This window comes from Emydura macquarii, unplaced genomic scaffold (genome assembly GCF_026122565.2).
Source record: "Emydura macquarii macquarii isolate MOO-44397 ecotype Brisbane River unplaced genomic scaffold, CSIRO-AGI_Emac_v2 contig_67, whole genome shotgun sequence".
NCBI lineage: Eukaryota > Metazoa > Chordata > Testudines > Chelidae > Emydura > Emydura macquarii.
The window spans coordinates 3,955,060-3,972,448 of NW_027130204.1; the positions used below are offsets into that span (position 1 = coordinate 3,955,060).

The following is a 17,389-nucleotide window of genomic DNA, read 5'->3' on the forward strand; positions in this document are numbered from 1 at the left end:
TAGCCTCTGTGACATCAGAGTTTACCTGCCAAATCTGTACCCTCATTTCTAAATCTAGTTGCCATTTACAACAATCCTGCCATTGAGGAGGATGTTGCTGTGGTCAGGTTTGCTGACCAGCGTCCGGCCGGGACGGGGCCGAAACCTTCAAGGAGGACTCTCAGCCCTTGGGTTTTTCTGTGCTGCTTCGGCCGGGATAATAAATTATTTTGATCGCCCGCGACGCCGCGCTTATTTTGCGGACCCTTCTTCCTGTCTGGGGCGCGCGCGCGTACGGCGCACCCTGACCCGTCCCCGCCTAGCCCGACGGGAGGTGGGGCGGGGCGCGACGCGGCACGCGCATCTTTTACCGCGGCTTTGGTACTTTGCAAGGCGGGGCCTGGTCGAAGGGGGTGGGGCATAGGCGATCCCGCAGCTGTGCGCCGGGTGGGGGCGGGGCTGTGGGCTCCAGGGAGGGGGGATGAGCGAGAGGTATGACGATACTACAGCCGGCCCCGCCCCCGAGTCTCGCGGGAGGTGAGGCTGAGGTGACGTACACGAGTTCTGTCGTCAGGCGACCGACAGGCGCTGCTGGACTAGGGGGCGTCGGGGTTGTGCGGGTCCTGGCGTAGCATGGAGCGGCCCCCGGTGGGCGCGGCGCTGCGGGGACAGCCCGGGGGCAGCTGCGGCCCCTGGGAAATGCGGGAGCGGCTGGGAACTGGCGGCTTCGGCAATGTCTGTCTGTACCAGCACCAGGTGAGGGTCCGGCCTCCAACAGCCGCCCCGGGCAGCCGCCCCGCCCCGCCCCTCCCCCCCGCCGCACCTGGGCCGAGCCCCCCGGGCAGCCGCCCCGCCCCCCCGCCGCACCTGGGCCGAGCCCCCCGGGCAGCCGCCCCGCCCCTCTCCCCCCTGCGCCAACCAAGCCCCTGAGTAGCCCTGCTTGGTAATCCTCCCTCCCCTCACATCTTAATCTTTCCTTGACTGCGAGGGTGACCAGATGTCCAGTTATTAGGGGCTTTGTCTTATAGAGGCAGTTTATTCTCCCCTTGTGACCATTGTTATGCTTGCTGTCTGGTCACCGTAGTTGACCCTTCACCCCAGCTAACCTGCTCCTGGGTACTACTCTCCCCACCAACCGAGTCCATAGCTAAACCCCACCCCGTTAGCCCCTGGTAACTCCACTCCTCTGCCAAATCCTACTGACCACTGGGTAATCCCTCCTGGCTAACAGATCCCTGAGTAGTGCCTTCACCCCGAGTAGGCCCTCTTGATCATCTCTTCCCCCTAATGCTCTCTGACCCCTGCTCCAGGGTGACCCCTCCTCTGGGGTAACCCCTCCACCAAACCCCACTGACCCCTGGTAGCCCCTCCCCCACCACTAATTCCCTTCCCCATTGCCCCTCGCTAACTCCCTGTTGTTCTCCCAACTGCATTTTCGAACTCTGCCTCATCTCAGTGACTTCTGAACTTACTGACCATCCCCAAATGCTTAATCATGCCCTCATCCCAACTTCACAGATGTCCTCAATAGCCTAGTGCACTAGTCCCACCATCACTCACAGCGCCCCCTCCATCCTCACCCACTGATGCCCCCCAGCACTCTGGCCTTACACTGATCTTCCCCACTGATTCCTAGCACTATGCCCTCCTGTGACACCCATCCCCCTCCAGCATCCTTACACCTGCCCCAGCACTTCAGGGAGTAAGACTTGGTGGGGATGGAGGGGCGTAGTCTTAAGAAGCTGTGGGGTGCACTCAGTGTGTTGAAACCTAGCTAATTCATAGATGGATTGTGCCATAGCACATTGATTGTTTGTGTTGCAGGATTCAGGTGATAAGATAGCTATTAAATCTTGCCGTCTGGAACTAAGCTTGAAAAACAAAGACCGTTGGTGCCATGAAATCCAGATCATGAAGAAGTAAGTATGCTTCATCATGTCCTTTTCTCTTGGTTTTGGGAGATAGTGTCTTCAAATCTATTGAGGAGCATTGTGTTTCAGAGATGTAACGAGGCCATAAATGTTTTTTTCTTTGGTCTTCCGCACTTTCACCTCATAAGATAACCTTATCTTTACCTCATTGGAAATAAAGCTGTATTTTACACTGATACTGTAATGTAAAACACTAAGCTAAATTAATAAGTTCCTCTTTTAACGGTCTTAGTTTTTTTCCATAAAACTGTATCCTCTGCAGTGAGATGTCTTATTTTGCTCTTGGCCCAGGTGAACTTTGCGTGTGACAGGGTTTTATAGAACTCCAGCTGGCTGTCTTATGTTCAAATGACTCCGTTTAATTGAAGAAGGTTGAGAGGTGACTTGATCAATGCATCTAGGCGCTGATACACAGAAAAGAGATCTCAAAGCAGGGGCTTTTTAACTTGGCTGACAAAGGCTAGAAGTTGAAATTGGACAAATTCAATCCTGAAACAACAGTTTCCTGGCATTGGAACAGCTTAGTGAATAGGTAGGGGACTTACCATTGGTTGAAGTCTTTAAAAATTTTACTGTCATATTGACTGCCAGATTTGGTATGGAGTGCTTTTCTCTGTGGTATGGTTCATCTGCAGGGATCACCTGGGCATGTCTCATCTAATCAATTCCTTGCCACTGCCAGGGCTTCATGCATTTGTGACATCTTCGTCTCTCCTGTCTTCTGCTTGTGACATACAACAGGTTAGTCTAATTGAGATTATTGGACTCCATATGAAGGTAACTAGGTGAAACTTAATGGCCTAGGACAGGGGTGTCAAACTCGCTGATGGTGACGGGCCAAATTCTCATAAACTGCACTTCACAGGGGCCATGCAATACCCTCCGCTGAAAAATTCGGGCCATCTTCCCCTTTTTGGCGGCGGGATTTCGTGGGGAACCACGTTGCCGGATTGAGTGCATTGCCGCTTTAAGGGATTTCTCTGCGTCCGGCATCGATGCTTTAAGACATTTCACAGACTCTTAAACCAGCAATGCCGTAGGCAGAGAAATCTCTTTAAGTGCCAATGCCCTCACTTTGGGCGGCAGCATGTCTCAAAGAAACTGGCTGGACACAGGCCGGATCAAAAAGGTTCGCGGGCCGTATGTTTGACACCCCTGGCCTAGGACATACAGGAGATCAGATTAGCTAATGTAATGATACCTTCTGGTCTCAAACCTATGAAAGCGGGTTCTTCTAAATGTCATACAGACTCTCTCCGTAATAGAGATAAATGCATTTGATTTGGGAAGAAATTTGGTTTAGCCATAAAAAAAACCAAGTGCATCACTTCTATAAAACACCCAATACATAGTTTGTACCACTCAACAATAACTCCTATAGAGTCTGAAATTCAGATTGTTCCATGGAAAAACTCTTAATGCAATGCTAAAGCTGCATAGATAAGTGCATGTCCACATTTTTAAAATGTTGATTTAAATTTGAGTGGGCATTTAACTGTTCTCTGGCCACGTTACTAAATAGTTTGATCAACTGACTGACTTCTCAAATTATGCACTATATGTCAACTTTTATATATGTGCAATGTATTTACTTGTCCTATACTGTGGCCAGCCATATACTTTGTCTCGTTAGGCTCAGTGTCCCCCCCCCCTGTCAGTGATGAGTGGCCTGGAGTAACTCAGTGCTGCTTTGGAGAGTTTTTATTCTTTGGGTTTATTTGCTGATATTTACAAAGTGAACCTCAAGGCCCAAGCAGTACTCTTCAGCCAACCAAAAGAAACCAATTCATAACACAAAAAGGGAATACCTTTCCCTGCCCTTCTCTGGGTTGTTGCCATGTTATGCTGACTTTTGGGTGACAGTTCTTCCCCAAACTGTCAGTTAGCTTGGTTGCTTAGGATTAAAGCAGTCTTCCACCCAGGAGAAACTTTTTCTCTCTACTGCCTCCATGCTTGCTGTAGCTTGTCTCTCATCCCTTCTCCTGCAGAAGATTGGTTTTTAAAGGTCACAGGCAGCCCCTTAATTGGACTCAGATGTCCTTAGTTGACCTGAAGTAATCTTTTTTTCAGCAAATGAGGAAAAGGGCCTTTACCATTCTAGGGTTGGCATACTTGCCTTCCAACAGGGAAAGGATGTTGGCGTAGGAGGTGCTCTGCGACTTTGGGGCCTATTTCTGTTCCTCCATCTGTTCACGTATCTGGGCAGAGTTCCTCTGGGCTGCGTCTGCTGACTCCTTAGCTACTTTTGAGGAGCAGTGGGCGCTGTCTGGGGTTCTCTGCTCAGTGTCCCCTTCATGCTCCCTACTTTTGGCCTTTTGACCTCCACACTTGTTCCTGTTTTTTCATTAGTTGTCCCCTATAATTAATTGCATCCCAGGTTCAGCAGCTTATGCTGCAGGAGAGGTCTTCAGCTGTGGGTGGGTTTGTGCTTGCTCACTTCCTGGAATCCAAGAGGACCACTCTCTTACAGCTGTCTGGCCTAACTTTGTCACAATATTTACATTATTTTCCCATTTTTGGTCTGTATTTGGTGACTTTCATTTTGTATCACAAGCTCCATTCTTCACAAACTTTCCTTGTGGAGGAGCAAAATATTACTTAAAATATGTGTGAACTCTTATGATAATTTTCTGTGTGCATTAATATGAATGTTAACGTTAATTTAGATCCTTATATTAGAAATGCTACTGTTGCTGCTGAAATTGCTTTTGCACAAGGGCATGATAGAATTATGGAGTACCAATAGTTGCTCCATAGTTAAGGTGGCAGCTAAGCTTCTGTGTAATGCTGCATTTTGTAGCCCTTTAAAATTCACCAAAAAGTCAGGTTATCTTGAAAATTGAGGTGTAGGAAAAATTTGAAATCGTTTGAAAAGGGGGTTTCAGAGATGAGGCTTCCTAAATAACCTGTTTTTAAAAGTTGCAAAAGTCTTTTAACAAGCTCCCAGGTAAGAAAAATCCACTGGAGAGGATAAAGGTAAACCTTATTTATAGTTGAGCTCCACTGCTGAAGTATAATGCAGGGCACAAGAAGCTCTGTCATTTGGAGCCTGGCAAGTTGTTGGACCTTCCTGGAAGAATACTTTCCATCAGCAATGAATAACTGGTTGGCAGTGTACAGACTCCTTAGCTGAGGTGTTTAGTTGCACTCTTGGCAATTCAACATCAGGGAGGATACAGGGCAGAGGTAGAGCTGTGCAACAAAGTGAATGAGTCCTTACTCTGGCCTGGGGGGTACTAATGGAAGGGGCATTTGTATGACATCTCTGGAAATCCCCCATGTCCTCAATTGATCCTCCCTTGCCCCCACTACTTCTGTCTTCCTTTGCTTCCCCCAGCATGGAGTAGGTCACAGGGGACATCCTTGGCTATCAACATCCAGATCCTAGAAAATATTTCCTGACTGTGGGTTGTAGGCTGGGGAATGATTTTCCTCTCTGAGACAAAGTGCCTGTATGATGACTAGTGGGTATAGTGATCCATAGATGGCTTTTTAGCTGGGGAAGCTATCTGGGAGTGCACCTGAGAGTTCTGCTATTCACGCAGCTTCAGGGAGAAACTTATCCCAACATATCGGAGCTTCCTGAGGCTGTATGAGGAGTGGAGCGCTCAGTCCAGTTCCGCAAACACCTTATCCAATGGAGTCTTGGAAGCTCGTCCCAGAATGCAGCCTGCCAAGCTCCCACCATATTGGCCTGGGGCCCTCCTGTCTTTCTAGTACACCTGAGAGCCTCCCTGGCCCCAGTCACACTGTATCATTCAGGAGTTGTTGGACAAACACTTAATTGGAATCATGAGACTGCATTCCCCCAGTATCATTACACACTGAATTGCCATGTCTCTGATGATAGCATTCCAAAGGGGATAGCAGAGTTAGTTGTCTGGGTGTTTTGTGTGGGAATTCTTACCTTAATTGTGCTTTTCCTGGCATTCTGGAGTTTGATTGTTCTTTTTAACCTTAACACCCTTTTAAGGGATATATTGGGGGCCCCCTAACTATTTCTTGTTTCCCAACATTTGTGACTGGTTTTTTGGTGTTCCAGAGGTGTATAGAGAGAAGGCAGTGATGTGCAGTAGCAACATTAACACACCACCTTAACTATGTGTTTGTAAGAGTTTTACTAAAAGTTTACATATTCTGATTTCTTGCTGTTTAGTTTAGCTCTAGTTTATATAATATTTTCCCCCAGGACAGGATATTTTTCACTGGAAATATATTGGAATGTTTTTACAATCGGGTACAAGCCTAATATGTTGAGATCTACTGGCTATGCACTAGTGATCTAATATTAATGTAAAACAATGAGAGTCCTGTGGCATCTTAAAGACTAACAAATTTATTTGGGCGTAAGCTTTTGTGGGCAGAAATCCACTTCGCTGGATGCACGAAAGCTTATGCCCAAATAAATTTGTTAGTCTTCAAGGTGCCCAGGACTCTTGCTCTTTTGCTAAAAATAGACTAACACGGCTGGAACTACTATTAATGAATTTCCATTCTCAGTCTCAAACAAAAATAGAAACTAAGTTTTTCACTGAAGGTGCCATAGATGCTCAGAACCTGAAAATAAATGTAAGTTCTAATGGTGTAAAAATTTAAGGACAAGATTTTCTATAATTTGAAACCTGGAAACGTTAGACCTTTTTAAAAGAGTGGAGTGCTTTACGGATAATTTGTAGTGGATGGTCTCCTTAGCTATTAGCAGCATTCCTGACAATTCAACATCAGGAAGGGCACAAGGCAGACCTGGAGCTGCATTTGACAGGAGTGTAATTCAAGGCTCTGCTATGTACACAGGGAACCAGTCTTGAAAGTGCCTGCAGAAGTTCAGCTGCTGTTCTGCAGGTGTGAAGCTATTATCAATGCATCTTGGGCACCTAATTCTTCTTTGTCTCCATTAGCATTTGTGACACACACATGAATCACAGTAAGCCAAAGTCATACTAATAGTAACTAGTTACCTATTTTAATTATTACTATCTAGTGCTTGAAGTGTGCATTTCACTTTACACACACATGTGCCTGGTTCATGGAGCTTCTAATCTCAGTTGGATAGATACTGTATAATGAAAGGCTCAGGCCAAAGGGTTGGAGCAGAAGTATATTGGGCCCAGATCCATATTTGTGTCCAGTATATTCTGTTGCATAGATTTTCTGCTACTGCTCTGATTCATGAGCGTCTTTGCTGAAATGGCTTTCAGCCTGTTTTTCCTGAGTACTGCATGTGAGTGTTGTGCATTATCTTTCAGTCTCGTGTTCATCAGTTATATATGCTACATGTGTATTTCTAATGTAGAAAATGAAAGTGATCACATAACAAGAGCCTGTTCTGTAAGACAGTACAGTAGAACCTCAGAGTTATGAACACCAGAGTTATGAACTGACCAGTCAATCACACACCTTTTTTGGAGCCAAAAGTACACAATCAGGCAGCTGCAGAGAAAAGAAAGAAAGAGGGGAAAAAAAAGCAAATACAGTACTGTTAAACATAAACTACTTACAAAAAAGGGGGAGGGGGGAAGCAGCATTTTTCTTCTGCATAGTAGTGTTTTAAAGCTGTATTAAGTTAATGTTCAGCTACAAACTTTTGAAAGAACAACCATAACATTTTGTTCAAATTTATGAACATTTCAGAGTTACGAACAATCTCCATTCCTGAGGTGTTCGTAACTCTGAGGTTCTACTGTATTAGAATAATAATCTCTGTCCATGGAATTTCACTATAAACCTGTATGGCTTTCTGTGCTGATGCAGCGCTATCTTGTATTTCTATAACTCCTTTCATCATCATGGAGTCCAGAGAACTTTGGCCTGTTGTATATGTGCATAGAAATGACATCTGCCTCTAAAATTCAGCTACCTCTCAGATGGAATCTGGCCAGCTGTTTAACATATGCTTCAAATTAGAACATGAAGTGAAGGTTACTATAGCCAATTAAAACTGCTCGGAGAATTTTAGGTGAATTATAACTAATCATATTGTAATTTGGCCAAAACACCTGGGTTCACACATGGCATAGAATTCCTAATAAACACGAAAGGTCAGAACTTCTGTTCTACATCTTATCAGAATCACTGCACCTTCAGTAATACAGTACCGTTTAATACTGACTTAGAGAAAATGTCACCTGCTAAAGGAGGGGGTGCATTCTCTTTGAGGGCAGGAGGCTCACAGAGGCAAGGGGAAAGGCCAGGGTTGGGTGTATTTTGTATAATTCATACGTTTGTGTTGAACAGTAGGTTGGGATCCTGAGGCAAGGGCCTGAAACAGACTTGGGCATAGCATTGGATCTCTCCTGGGCTGGTGAAAGATAGCTGTGCACTCACTGTTAGGGGGTCGTTCTCTGAAATTCTTACCTGTATTTAGAGGCCTGGCCCGGCCAGTGCTTTTGCCCACATTAAGCACTAGAAACTGGGGTAGAGTGGGGAGGACCAAGGAGAAGTAAAAATGGAAGAAAGAAGAGAGAGGGAAGAAACAGTGGTAAGGAAAGACTGAAAGGAGAGAGAAAACATGACTGTAAAAATGGATAAAGAGGTAACCACCATAAAAAAAGAACAAAATGTCTTGAGAGTGTGAGAGAGCCTTTTGAGAAGGAATTAGCTGAAAACTAAAAAGGGCAAAAATGATAGAAAAAACAGTCTGAGGGGCAGTTATGATTGAATGGTAGAATATGTGAGTGAGGCTGGAAAATCTAGAAGGAAAATAGAGATTAGGGAAAGAAAAATTACTAGACAAGATTAAAAAGAAATGGAAATGTTTAGCGTGTTACAGAGTTTGCTTTTTGCAACACCTTAAATCTTTGACACTCATTTTGCTGTGTGTACTTCAGCTGGAAACAATCTCAATGTTCCCAGCTTTGGCCTATGTTTCCCTTATGTTATTTTTGAGAAGTTGACAGGTGTGTTTTCAGACATGATCAGGAAATATATATTAGATGGCTAAATGGCTCCCCTCTCTTTATGTACATATCTTCCACCTTAAGTACTTACATAGCAAAGTATCTGAGGGCCTTAGCAAATATATCCTCCCAACACCCCCTGGGAGGTGAGGAAGTATTATCCTCATTATACAGGTACTGAAGTACAGATTAAGTGTTTGCTCATCGTCACATAGGAAGCTGGGACTTGAACCCATATTTCTTGAGTCCCAATCCATTCCTTAACCGTAAGACTATCTTTCCGCTCATCACTGATCTGCTTGTTCTTAGGAGTTGTGAACTTTGTTTATTGTCCTAGGGTAACTTGCTAGCAATTATATGCTGGCCATCATACTTTTTATCATTTAAATGTTTTGGGAAAATAAATCTTGCTGGTCACATGTTTGAAACACATTTGATGCTGCTTCTGCTTCTTGATCTTCTGCTGAAATAACTATCAAGATTTCATCGTGCTTTCCATGTGTTTAGGTTAAACAACCCCTATGTAGTAAAGGCCTGTGAAGTTCCAGAGGAGATGAACTTCCTAGTTAATGATGTCCCTCTTCTGGCAATGGAGTACTGTTCAGGAGGTGATCTGAGGAAGGTAAAACCTGCTTATTTGAAATTATTGCTGAATAAGTGAGTGTGCTGATTTCATACTCGTGACTATCTGTGGGACTAAGTGGATTGGGGTTTTTGCACCTGTGTAACTACACAAGAGCAAATCCACAGGTGCACCACAACAGTGTAAGAAGGGGCTTGCACGAGAGCATCTTACAGTGGTGAGTAGTACAAGTGCAATCCCCTTTTTACACTGAAGCAGTGTGTCCCCATTATGGGAATTATATCAGTGTGGTACTAATTCTAGTAGTCAAGTCAAGCCCTTAGTTAACCATCAATGTGTTTGATATAGATACATAATAGAGAAGTTATTCTGCAATATGTAAAAGTATGAAATATGTCACACTAAATTCACAATTTATTTAGATTCTCACATGGTGTTCATCAGTGTAGAATCTTCCTGGGCTGAAGAAGCTACCAAAGTGCTAATATTTCCTATTGATTTAGGAATGTGTTTAGGCTATTGCAGAGGTGACTTTAATTTGGGAAGACACTAGACAGCACCTTGGAAGAACTTCTTAATGGTATATTCACCAGCACCTTTTAGTAGTTTAGCAGGGGGCAGTGATGCTTAGTGCTCCCTTTCTTTGCAGTGGGAATTGGGAATGACTATCTTTCATTTGTAGACAAAGAAACAAAGGTAATTAAATGGGGACTGGATAAGAATTTGGTCTTGTATCTAAAATGATGATAAAGGCTCTTGACAACAATGTAAATAGCAGACAAGTCAGAGATGTGCCATCGACTAAGTACTGGAAGAGAGACAAATGGGCTTTAACAGTGTGAGACTTTGAATTCTGTTTAATCCAGTAACTAACTTTATCCTGTTTATCTAGGCTTTTTATAGGGTCTATCATACCCACAATTTTTTCCACTTCACTTTCATCTTCTCTGTGTTTTCTATGCTAACTACTTCTGACTTTATTTGAAGCAATTGGACCAATCCCTGCTTGGAAATTCTCAGGAGGAGGAAATTGAAAATCTGATCCCAGAGGGGTTGGGATAGGTTAGGGATATATAGAGATACCAGCTTGGATGCTGATCTTACAATATGGATAGCAGGAGCCCCCCTCAGAGGTTCTGCTTTCAGTGGTTAGGCGCATGGCGAAACTCTAAGGACAAGGAAGAGGGCGAGATTCAGGAGACCTTGGTTACATGAAATCTAGTTTCAATGTAGCATTTGTTAGGTTTCTGAGACCTTGAAAGCTGTGTTGGTGCCTATGGAAATTCTGTAAGTGAAATGCTCTAATCCAATTGATTACCTCTAATGCTTAACACCTAAAGAGAGAGAAGCACAGCAGTGTATTTTTAATCACCTATGATCTCATTTTCATCTCTTTTCTGCACTTGTTTGGTGACATCTTTATTTTGCACTGATGTCAATATCTAGTTAAAGGTCTGTGACATAGCACCAAACCTGGAAAATAGTCTGATACTAGGTTTTGGTTTTATTAGTTCTTCTTTGAGTGCTTGCTCATGTCCATTCCCAAATTAGGTGTGTGTGCACCACATGCACCGGTGCCGGACAACTTTTCCCCCAGTAGTACCCATAGGAGCCGACTCTAGCGCTCCCTGCAGCAGCATGCTTATATGCCCACATATAGGCACCATCGGCTACCCCTCCCTCTGTTCTTTCTTGCCGCCAGTGACGGTGCTGGAACGTCTCTTGCCTTTGCAAATCCTCTTGCTATACTTAGTGGTTATTGTTCTTGTTGGTAGTTCATAGTTGATAGTTAATACTTTAGTTATAGTTTGTTCCAGTTTTGTTAGCCTGTTAGTTGTTAGAATCCCAAGGTTGGGGCATCCCCCGTTCTCCGGGGTTCAAATCCTGCGCTTTGTGTAAGGAGCCCATGCCAAGGAGTGACCTGCATCAAAGTTGTTTAAAGTGTTTATGAGAAGCGCACATCAGTGAGAGGTGCAAAATCTGCAGAAGGTGCAAAATCTTCACCCTCGGACCAAGAAAAAGTGGGATATCCATCTTAAGGCTGTCCTTGTGGAGTCGGAACTTAGACTGATGTTGGAGTCCGGTAGATCTGATTTGACACTGAGCACAACGGCCTTGGCGTGTGGTGCTCCTCCAGTGCCTTCTGCTTTATATTGGCACTGTTCACCATCCCCAGTGCTGAGGAAGAGGCCAAAGAATACTCGCGCAGAGTGGGGACGCTCCCCTCCAGAAAAAGCTAAAGGGGACCAGGTGAGATCTGGGTTGGGCTGCCATTCACCCCTGCCTCAGAAGGGTTCCTCGCCGTTGCCAGCGTTGACCCTGGCACCGGGCCCTTCACCGACTCCAGGTAGCAGTAGAGGCCCTCTCTGCCTGGTGGTGCCATCAATTTTAGAGGCTTTCCAAGCCATGAAAGACCTCCTGGCATTGCTCATGCCTCCAACACCGAGGAATGGTAGTCCACTCTGAGAGTCGGCTCTGTCAATAATGGGCAGTGTTTCGAGGGAGAGATCTGCCGGACAGTCCCCTTCTTTGAGGTACTATTCACCGGTGCACAGGTGGTCCCCAGAGTCAAGACCATGTTCTCCAGGTCAGGACGGTACCAGACCAGGCTCCTGACACTGGGCTCCAGATGACCAGCTCCGTGCGAAGCACCGCCTCAAAGCTCCGGAGCAATGGAGGTCACTGGACTTGTGGCACGTCTCCCCAGCACTGCGGTCTTGCTTGCCTGGTCCATGTAGAAAACTGAAGGACAAGAGCTAGTCCCAGCATGCCCACTGCTCGGGCTGCCCACACCACTCTCTGGTGCCGGAACAGCATGCCTCACACGGCACTGTGTGATATTTGAGCTCAGTACCACCATGGCCATCAGATAGCTGTTCGTCCTCGGACAGCGAGGAGGTTACTCATACAAGGCGGACAGCAGCACTGATGCCCAGCTTCCCTACAGCACAGCCAGTGGGAGCATGGCCTCAGGGCCAGTGGCCTGGACCGTGGCCCTACTGGTGGGGTTTCACTTGGGGGGAGCTGGCTGCTTGCCACACCTCACAGCTATTTCCTCCCTCCTGGTCCTTCTAAAATGCCAAATCCATCTTAAAAAAAACTGCTTCCAACCACACCTTCACCATCTCCCAGCTCTCACTGAGACCTGGATTCTCTCTTGCTCTCCTTCCCCGGCTCTGGGAGAGGAACTTTGGTGTTGCAGTCCTCCGTCCCTCAAGGTTCGGCGCCATTCTTGGAGTCTGAATCCAACTGTGAGGACTTGCGTGCCTCGAGCCCAGGGAGATCTACCCCTCCCAGAGCAGAGGCACCTCCCACACCCCAGCTTCCGGCCTCTTCATCATCATCCCCGGATGAGGCAGTTGTGGGACTGTCATCAGCGGTACCATTAGACGACTTCAGAGTGCACCAGGACTTATTGAAAAAGGTCGTTTCTAACTTGGGCCTTAAGATAGAGGAGCTGAATGAGCCACTAGACGAGCTCTTTGGAATTCTGGATTTGGCGGGTCCCAGCAGAGTGGCCCTCCCGGTCCATAAAGGGGTGATTAAATTAGCCAAAGTGTTATGGCGAACCCCGGCCTCCCTGCCCCCACGTCAAAAGGGCAGAGAAAAAATAGTATGTTCCGGCAAAGGGGTTTGAATACCTCTATACCCACCCCATGCCCGGTTCCCTAGTGGTCACCATCGCTAACGAGAGGGACAGACGGGAAGATGAGCTCTACCCCTAAGAATAAAGAGGCAAAAAGCCACAGCCAGGCCCTAGCCACCATAATCGGGGCTGAAAATGGGCCTTTTGAAAGTGCCCGGGAGTGACCTACCAGTTTCAATTGCAGATCCAATCCCCCCTTGTTTTCTTTCCATTTGGCCTGCTTCTTCCTAGTTTGGGCCACCATCACTTTGAATGGATGGGTGCTCAGTGCAGTGGTGTTTGGCTATACCCTCCAGTTTGCCTCCTTCCCTCCCTGTCCTCTTCAGGGACCTTTCTCTTTAGCAATTACTTGAACAGGAGATGCGAGCACTCTTGCAGGTGGGTGTAGTGGAAGAGGTTCCCCAGGCCCTACAGGGTTGAGGGTTTTACTCCTGTTGTTTCTTAATTCCAAAGGCAAACGGAGGTCTGAGGCCTATCCTGGACTTAAGATGCCTCAACAAAAGTTAAACAAAGTTAAAGTTCCATATGATTTCCCTCGCCTCCATCATTACCTCTCTGGATCCGAGCAACTGGTACGCCGCTCTCGATTTAAAGGACACCTACTTTCACATCACAATCTTCCCTGGCCACAGTAGGTTCCTACAGTTTACAGTAGGAGACCGTCATTACCAGTTTGTAGTGCTCCCCTTTGACCTTTCAACTGTGCCAAGAGTCTTTACCAAGTGCATGTCAGTAGTAGCGGCATACCTTCGAAAGGGAGGGGTGCAAGTGTTCCCTTACCTGGACGATTGGCTCATCAGGGGCAGGTCAAGGTCTCAGGTCTAGGCTGGCATCATGATGACCCAAAACATTTGCTCAGATGCTAGGCCTCCTAATATACGAGCAAAAATCGACTTTAGTCCCTATACAAAGGATAGAGTTCATTGGGGCTACGCTGGACTCGTCCGAAGCCAAAGCATTTCTTCCAGAGGAAAGATTCTTGGCTATGACAGACATTATAACCTGTGTTTTGTCCCACCCCCTCATGACAGCGAGGTTTTGCCTCAGCCTCCTGGGCCACATGGCGACCTGCACCTATGTGGTTCCCCATGCCAGATTGCACCTCAGACCCCTCCAGACGTGTATGGCATCGGTGTATTCTCCAGTCAGGTGCTACATGGACAGGATACTTATGATTCCTCTGGAAGTACTTACCTCTCTGGGGTGGTGGGTGGCTCCGCGCTTGGTGCTCGCGGGGATGCATTTTGAGGTGCTCCAGCCGTCGGTGACACTGATTTCCAGTGCTTCAGACCGGGGATGGGGAGCTCACTTGGGTTCCCTGAAGATCCAGGGTATGTGGACCTCAGAACTGCGGTTACATATCAATGTCAGAACTCAGGCAACTCATTTAGTTTGCACAGTGTTCCTACCACATCTTACCAACAAACTGGTGCAGATACTCATGGAAAATACGGCCTTCATATGCTATATCAACAGGCAAGGGGGAGCTCAATCCCTGGCTTTGTGCAAGGAGGCCATGAGTTTCTAGGACCTTTTGTGTCATGCATAGCATTCACCCAATTGCAGTACATCTCCCGGGGATCAACAACTCTTTGGTGGACCGACTCAGCAGGTCCTTCTGCTCTTGCCATGAGTGGTCCCTCCATCCAGAGGTAGCAACCTGCATCTTTCAGTGGTGGGGTTCTCCCCAAGTGGACCTCTTTGCCACCAGGTTGATCATTACTGGAAAGCTAAACACTTGCCTTATTAACTGTCCATTGGATTGCCCCCAGCATGGCTGGCTCTACTAAGCATTTGCTACCCTCTTCAGTTATGCTCCCCACTCTCCCCCCCCCCCCTTCCCCCCCGGTACACTTTCATCTCTTCTTTCTCACTTCCACAAATCCACATACCTGTTTTACCTTCCTCACTTCCATAATCATCTGCCCCAACCTAGCCCTCCCTCACTCACATGCTGCTTCCTCTGACGTCTGTGATATAGCAAGGGCAGAAGGCAGTAGGAGAGTGCTGGACGGGAGATATGTGAGCCCCAGAATGCTCAGGGCTCTGTTCCCTGCTGACTAACTAAGAGCTATTAGGGGGCAATTAGGAGCAGCTGAGGCCAATTAAGGACCAGCCAGGTGCTTCATAAAAACCCTCTGCTCCAAACAGTCATTGCATGAGCTGGAGGAGTAGGAATGCCATGCTGAGTTGGGTGGAGGAGCAGATCGGAGCGCAGAGTTCTGTTGGCAGAAGGAACGTACCAGGCTCAAGAAGCCAGAAGAAGGGGGAAAATTAGCCCAGGGGAAGACAGTGCAGCTGGGAACACGGTGCCAGCAGCACATAGCTGTTTCTCGCTGGGACCCAGAGGAGCGGGTGGGCCCGGGTCCGTACCCCCTCCTTGTGGAAGATGGGGTGACTGGAGATACCCTGGCCCACTACAAACAGTACAAGCGTGAGACCCACTAGAGGGGAGCCGGCTGCTTGCCACACCTCACAGCTATTTCCTCCCTCCTGGTCCTTCTAAAATGCCAAATCCATCTTAAAAAAAACTGCTTCCAACCACACCTTCACCATCTCCCAGCTCTCACTGAGACCTGGATTCTCTCTTGCTCTCCTTCCCCCCAATACTGCATCTGCTGCAACTCTTTCTATAGCAATCCCTCCTCATCCATTCCCCTTGCACAATATTGTCCTGCACAAATCATAGTTGGGGCATTTGGCTCCTCTCTTGTTCCTTTCACTTTCACATCCTCAGTGACTGACTCCTGGCTCCCATGCTTCACATTTTGTCTACTTTAGCCTCCACACTGATGTCCCAAATGATCCCTATCTAGTTGCCCAGCTTCCTGTCTTCATCTCCTCATTTGATCTACAACTCTTGATTACCTCTTTCATTCACCTGGATCTTCACCAAATACTACTCCCTATGATCTTTCTATCACTGAATTCCTCCCTCTTATCATTCTCTCTTCAGCACTGCCCACCACACCACACTATCTGGGTTCTTCTGAAACCACCAGTTGATCAACATCTATGATCTCTCTTCTACGTTTCACCATCCTTGCTCTCCATCTCAGAAGCCCCACAATATGCCAACTTTCTCCACTACAGATTCAGTCCGCTGTCTCACCTAAGTAGCTCTACTTTTCCCCCTCTCACTGAATTCCACACAAGAACCCCAGCCACTGCCCATATTTGACCCCCCCCCCAGTTCTACCTCCACTCAGGATTTCTTCAAAGAAAAAACAGATTGATAACATCCTGCATGACCGCCTCCTATCACTGACAGAGTTACCATCTGCTTTCCTATATCACTGAGAAGCACCACCTTGTCCCAGCCTTCCTTACCCCTTCTCCTCTTTCTTCTCAACTTCTAACATTCATCACCCAGGGCAGAAGGCTTTTGTCTCCCTGATGACAGAACATTCACCCAGATCTCTATCTCCCATCCAGTCCCTTCTTTCCAAACCTCTCAATCCATCTTTGTAACCACCTCTGGAGTTCCTTTTCTCCAATTCCATCCAGCTTCCACCCTCTATGCTCCCTGAAACTGCTCTTGTCAGAGTCTAAAATGACCTCTTTCTGGCCAAATAAGAAGGCCTGTACTCCAGACTCATCCTTCTCAACTTACCAGCTGCCTTTGACAGCGTCAACCATGCTCCTACCCTTGAAATCTTGTCCTCCCTTGGCATTAGTGACCATCCTCTTTCCTGGGTCTCCTATCACCAGACAAAGCATCTTAAGTACATGCTAGGGTGCTCATGTGATCCTGCTTCTGAGACTTGGGTCAATCATAAATCTCGTTTGCTTTCATATAATGTTATGAATTTGTTAGGACTGTGGGGAAAGTGCAGACTTGGGAGCCAAGAGCTCCACATGTCTGTTAGTTTTTTGAATCTGTCATTGTCTGGGCTCAACACTGCCTACAGAACTGTTATATGTAACTACCACAGCCTTCACACATTTGGAATCTTCTTTTCAAACCACTTTCCTGTACTTTTTTCTTTCTGTACTTTTTAATTCATTTTCACAAGACCAATTAATTATGTAGCCCAGTTTAATTAAACATGAATTTAAACGTTTTCTTGTGTAGTGGTGGTTGAGGATAGAAGATGTTAACAAATAATTCTTGCATTGCAGACTTAGACATATTTTTTCTTTTCTGTAGCTGTTAAACAAACCAGAAAATTGCTGTGGACTTAAGGAAAGTCAAATACTTTCTCTGCTTAGCGATATTGGTACGTAATCGCCTGCCTTTCTTGCATTTACACGTTTGCCACATGTTACTGCTTTGCTGTTCCCTGCAAAAGCAAGGTATCAGAACAAAGCAGGTGTCTCTAGAAGTGGAAGTATTTTTTGTCCTGCTTATTGG

At 46.4% G+C, this 17,389-nt stretch overlaps 1 protein-coding gene across 2 annotated transcripts in view; it reads left to right on the forward strand.

Annotated features, from left to right (window-relative positions):
- The first annotated feature begins 504 nt into the window (after window positions 1-504).
- The window catches only part of CHUK (component of inhibitor of nuclear factor kappa B kinase complex), an 81,536-nt gene continuing 64,651 nt past the window's right edge, over window positions 505-17,389 (forward strand). Inside the window, exons 1-4 of one of the 2 annotated variants that reach the window (XM_067538611.1) lie at window positions 505-735; window positions 1,804-1,898; window positions 9,314-9,428; window positions 17,186-17,255. In XM_067538611.1, coding sequence (XP_067394712.1) covers window positions 613-735; window positions 1,804-1,898; window positions 9,314-9,428; window positions 17,186-17,255 — 403 coding nt within the window. In that variant the 5' untranslated portion in view covers window positions 505-612. Of the gene's footprint in view, window positions 736-1,803; window positions 1,899-2,616; window positions 2,652-9,313; window positions 9,429-17,185; window positions 17,256-17,389 lie in introns of those variants that run through there. The other variant, XM_067538617.1, reaches the window with a different exon arrangement.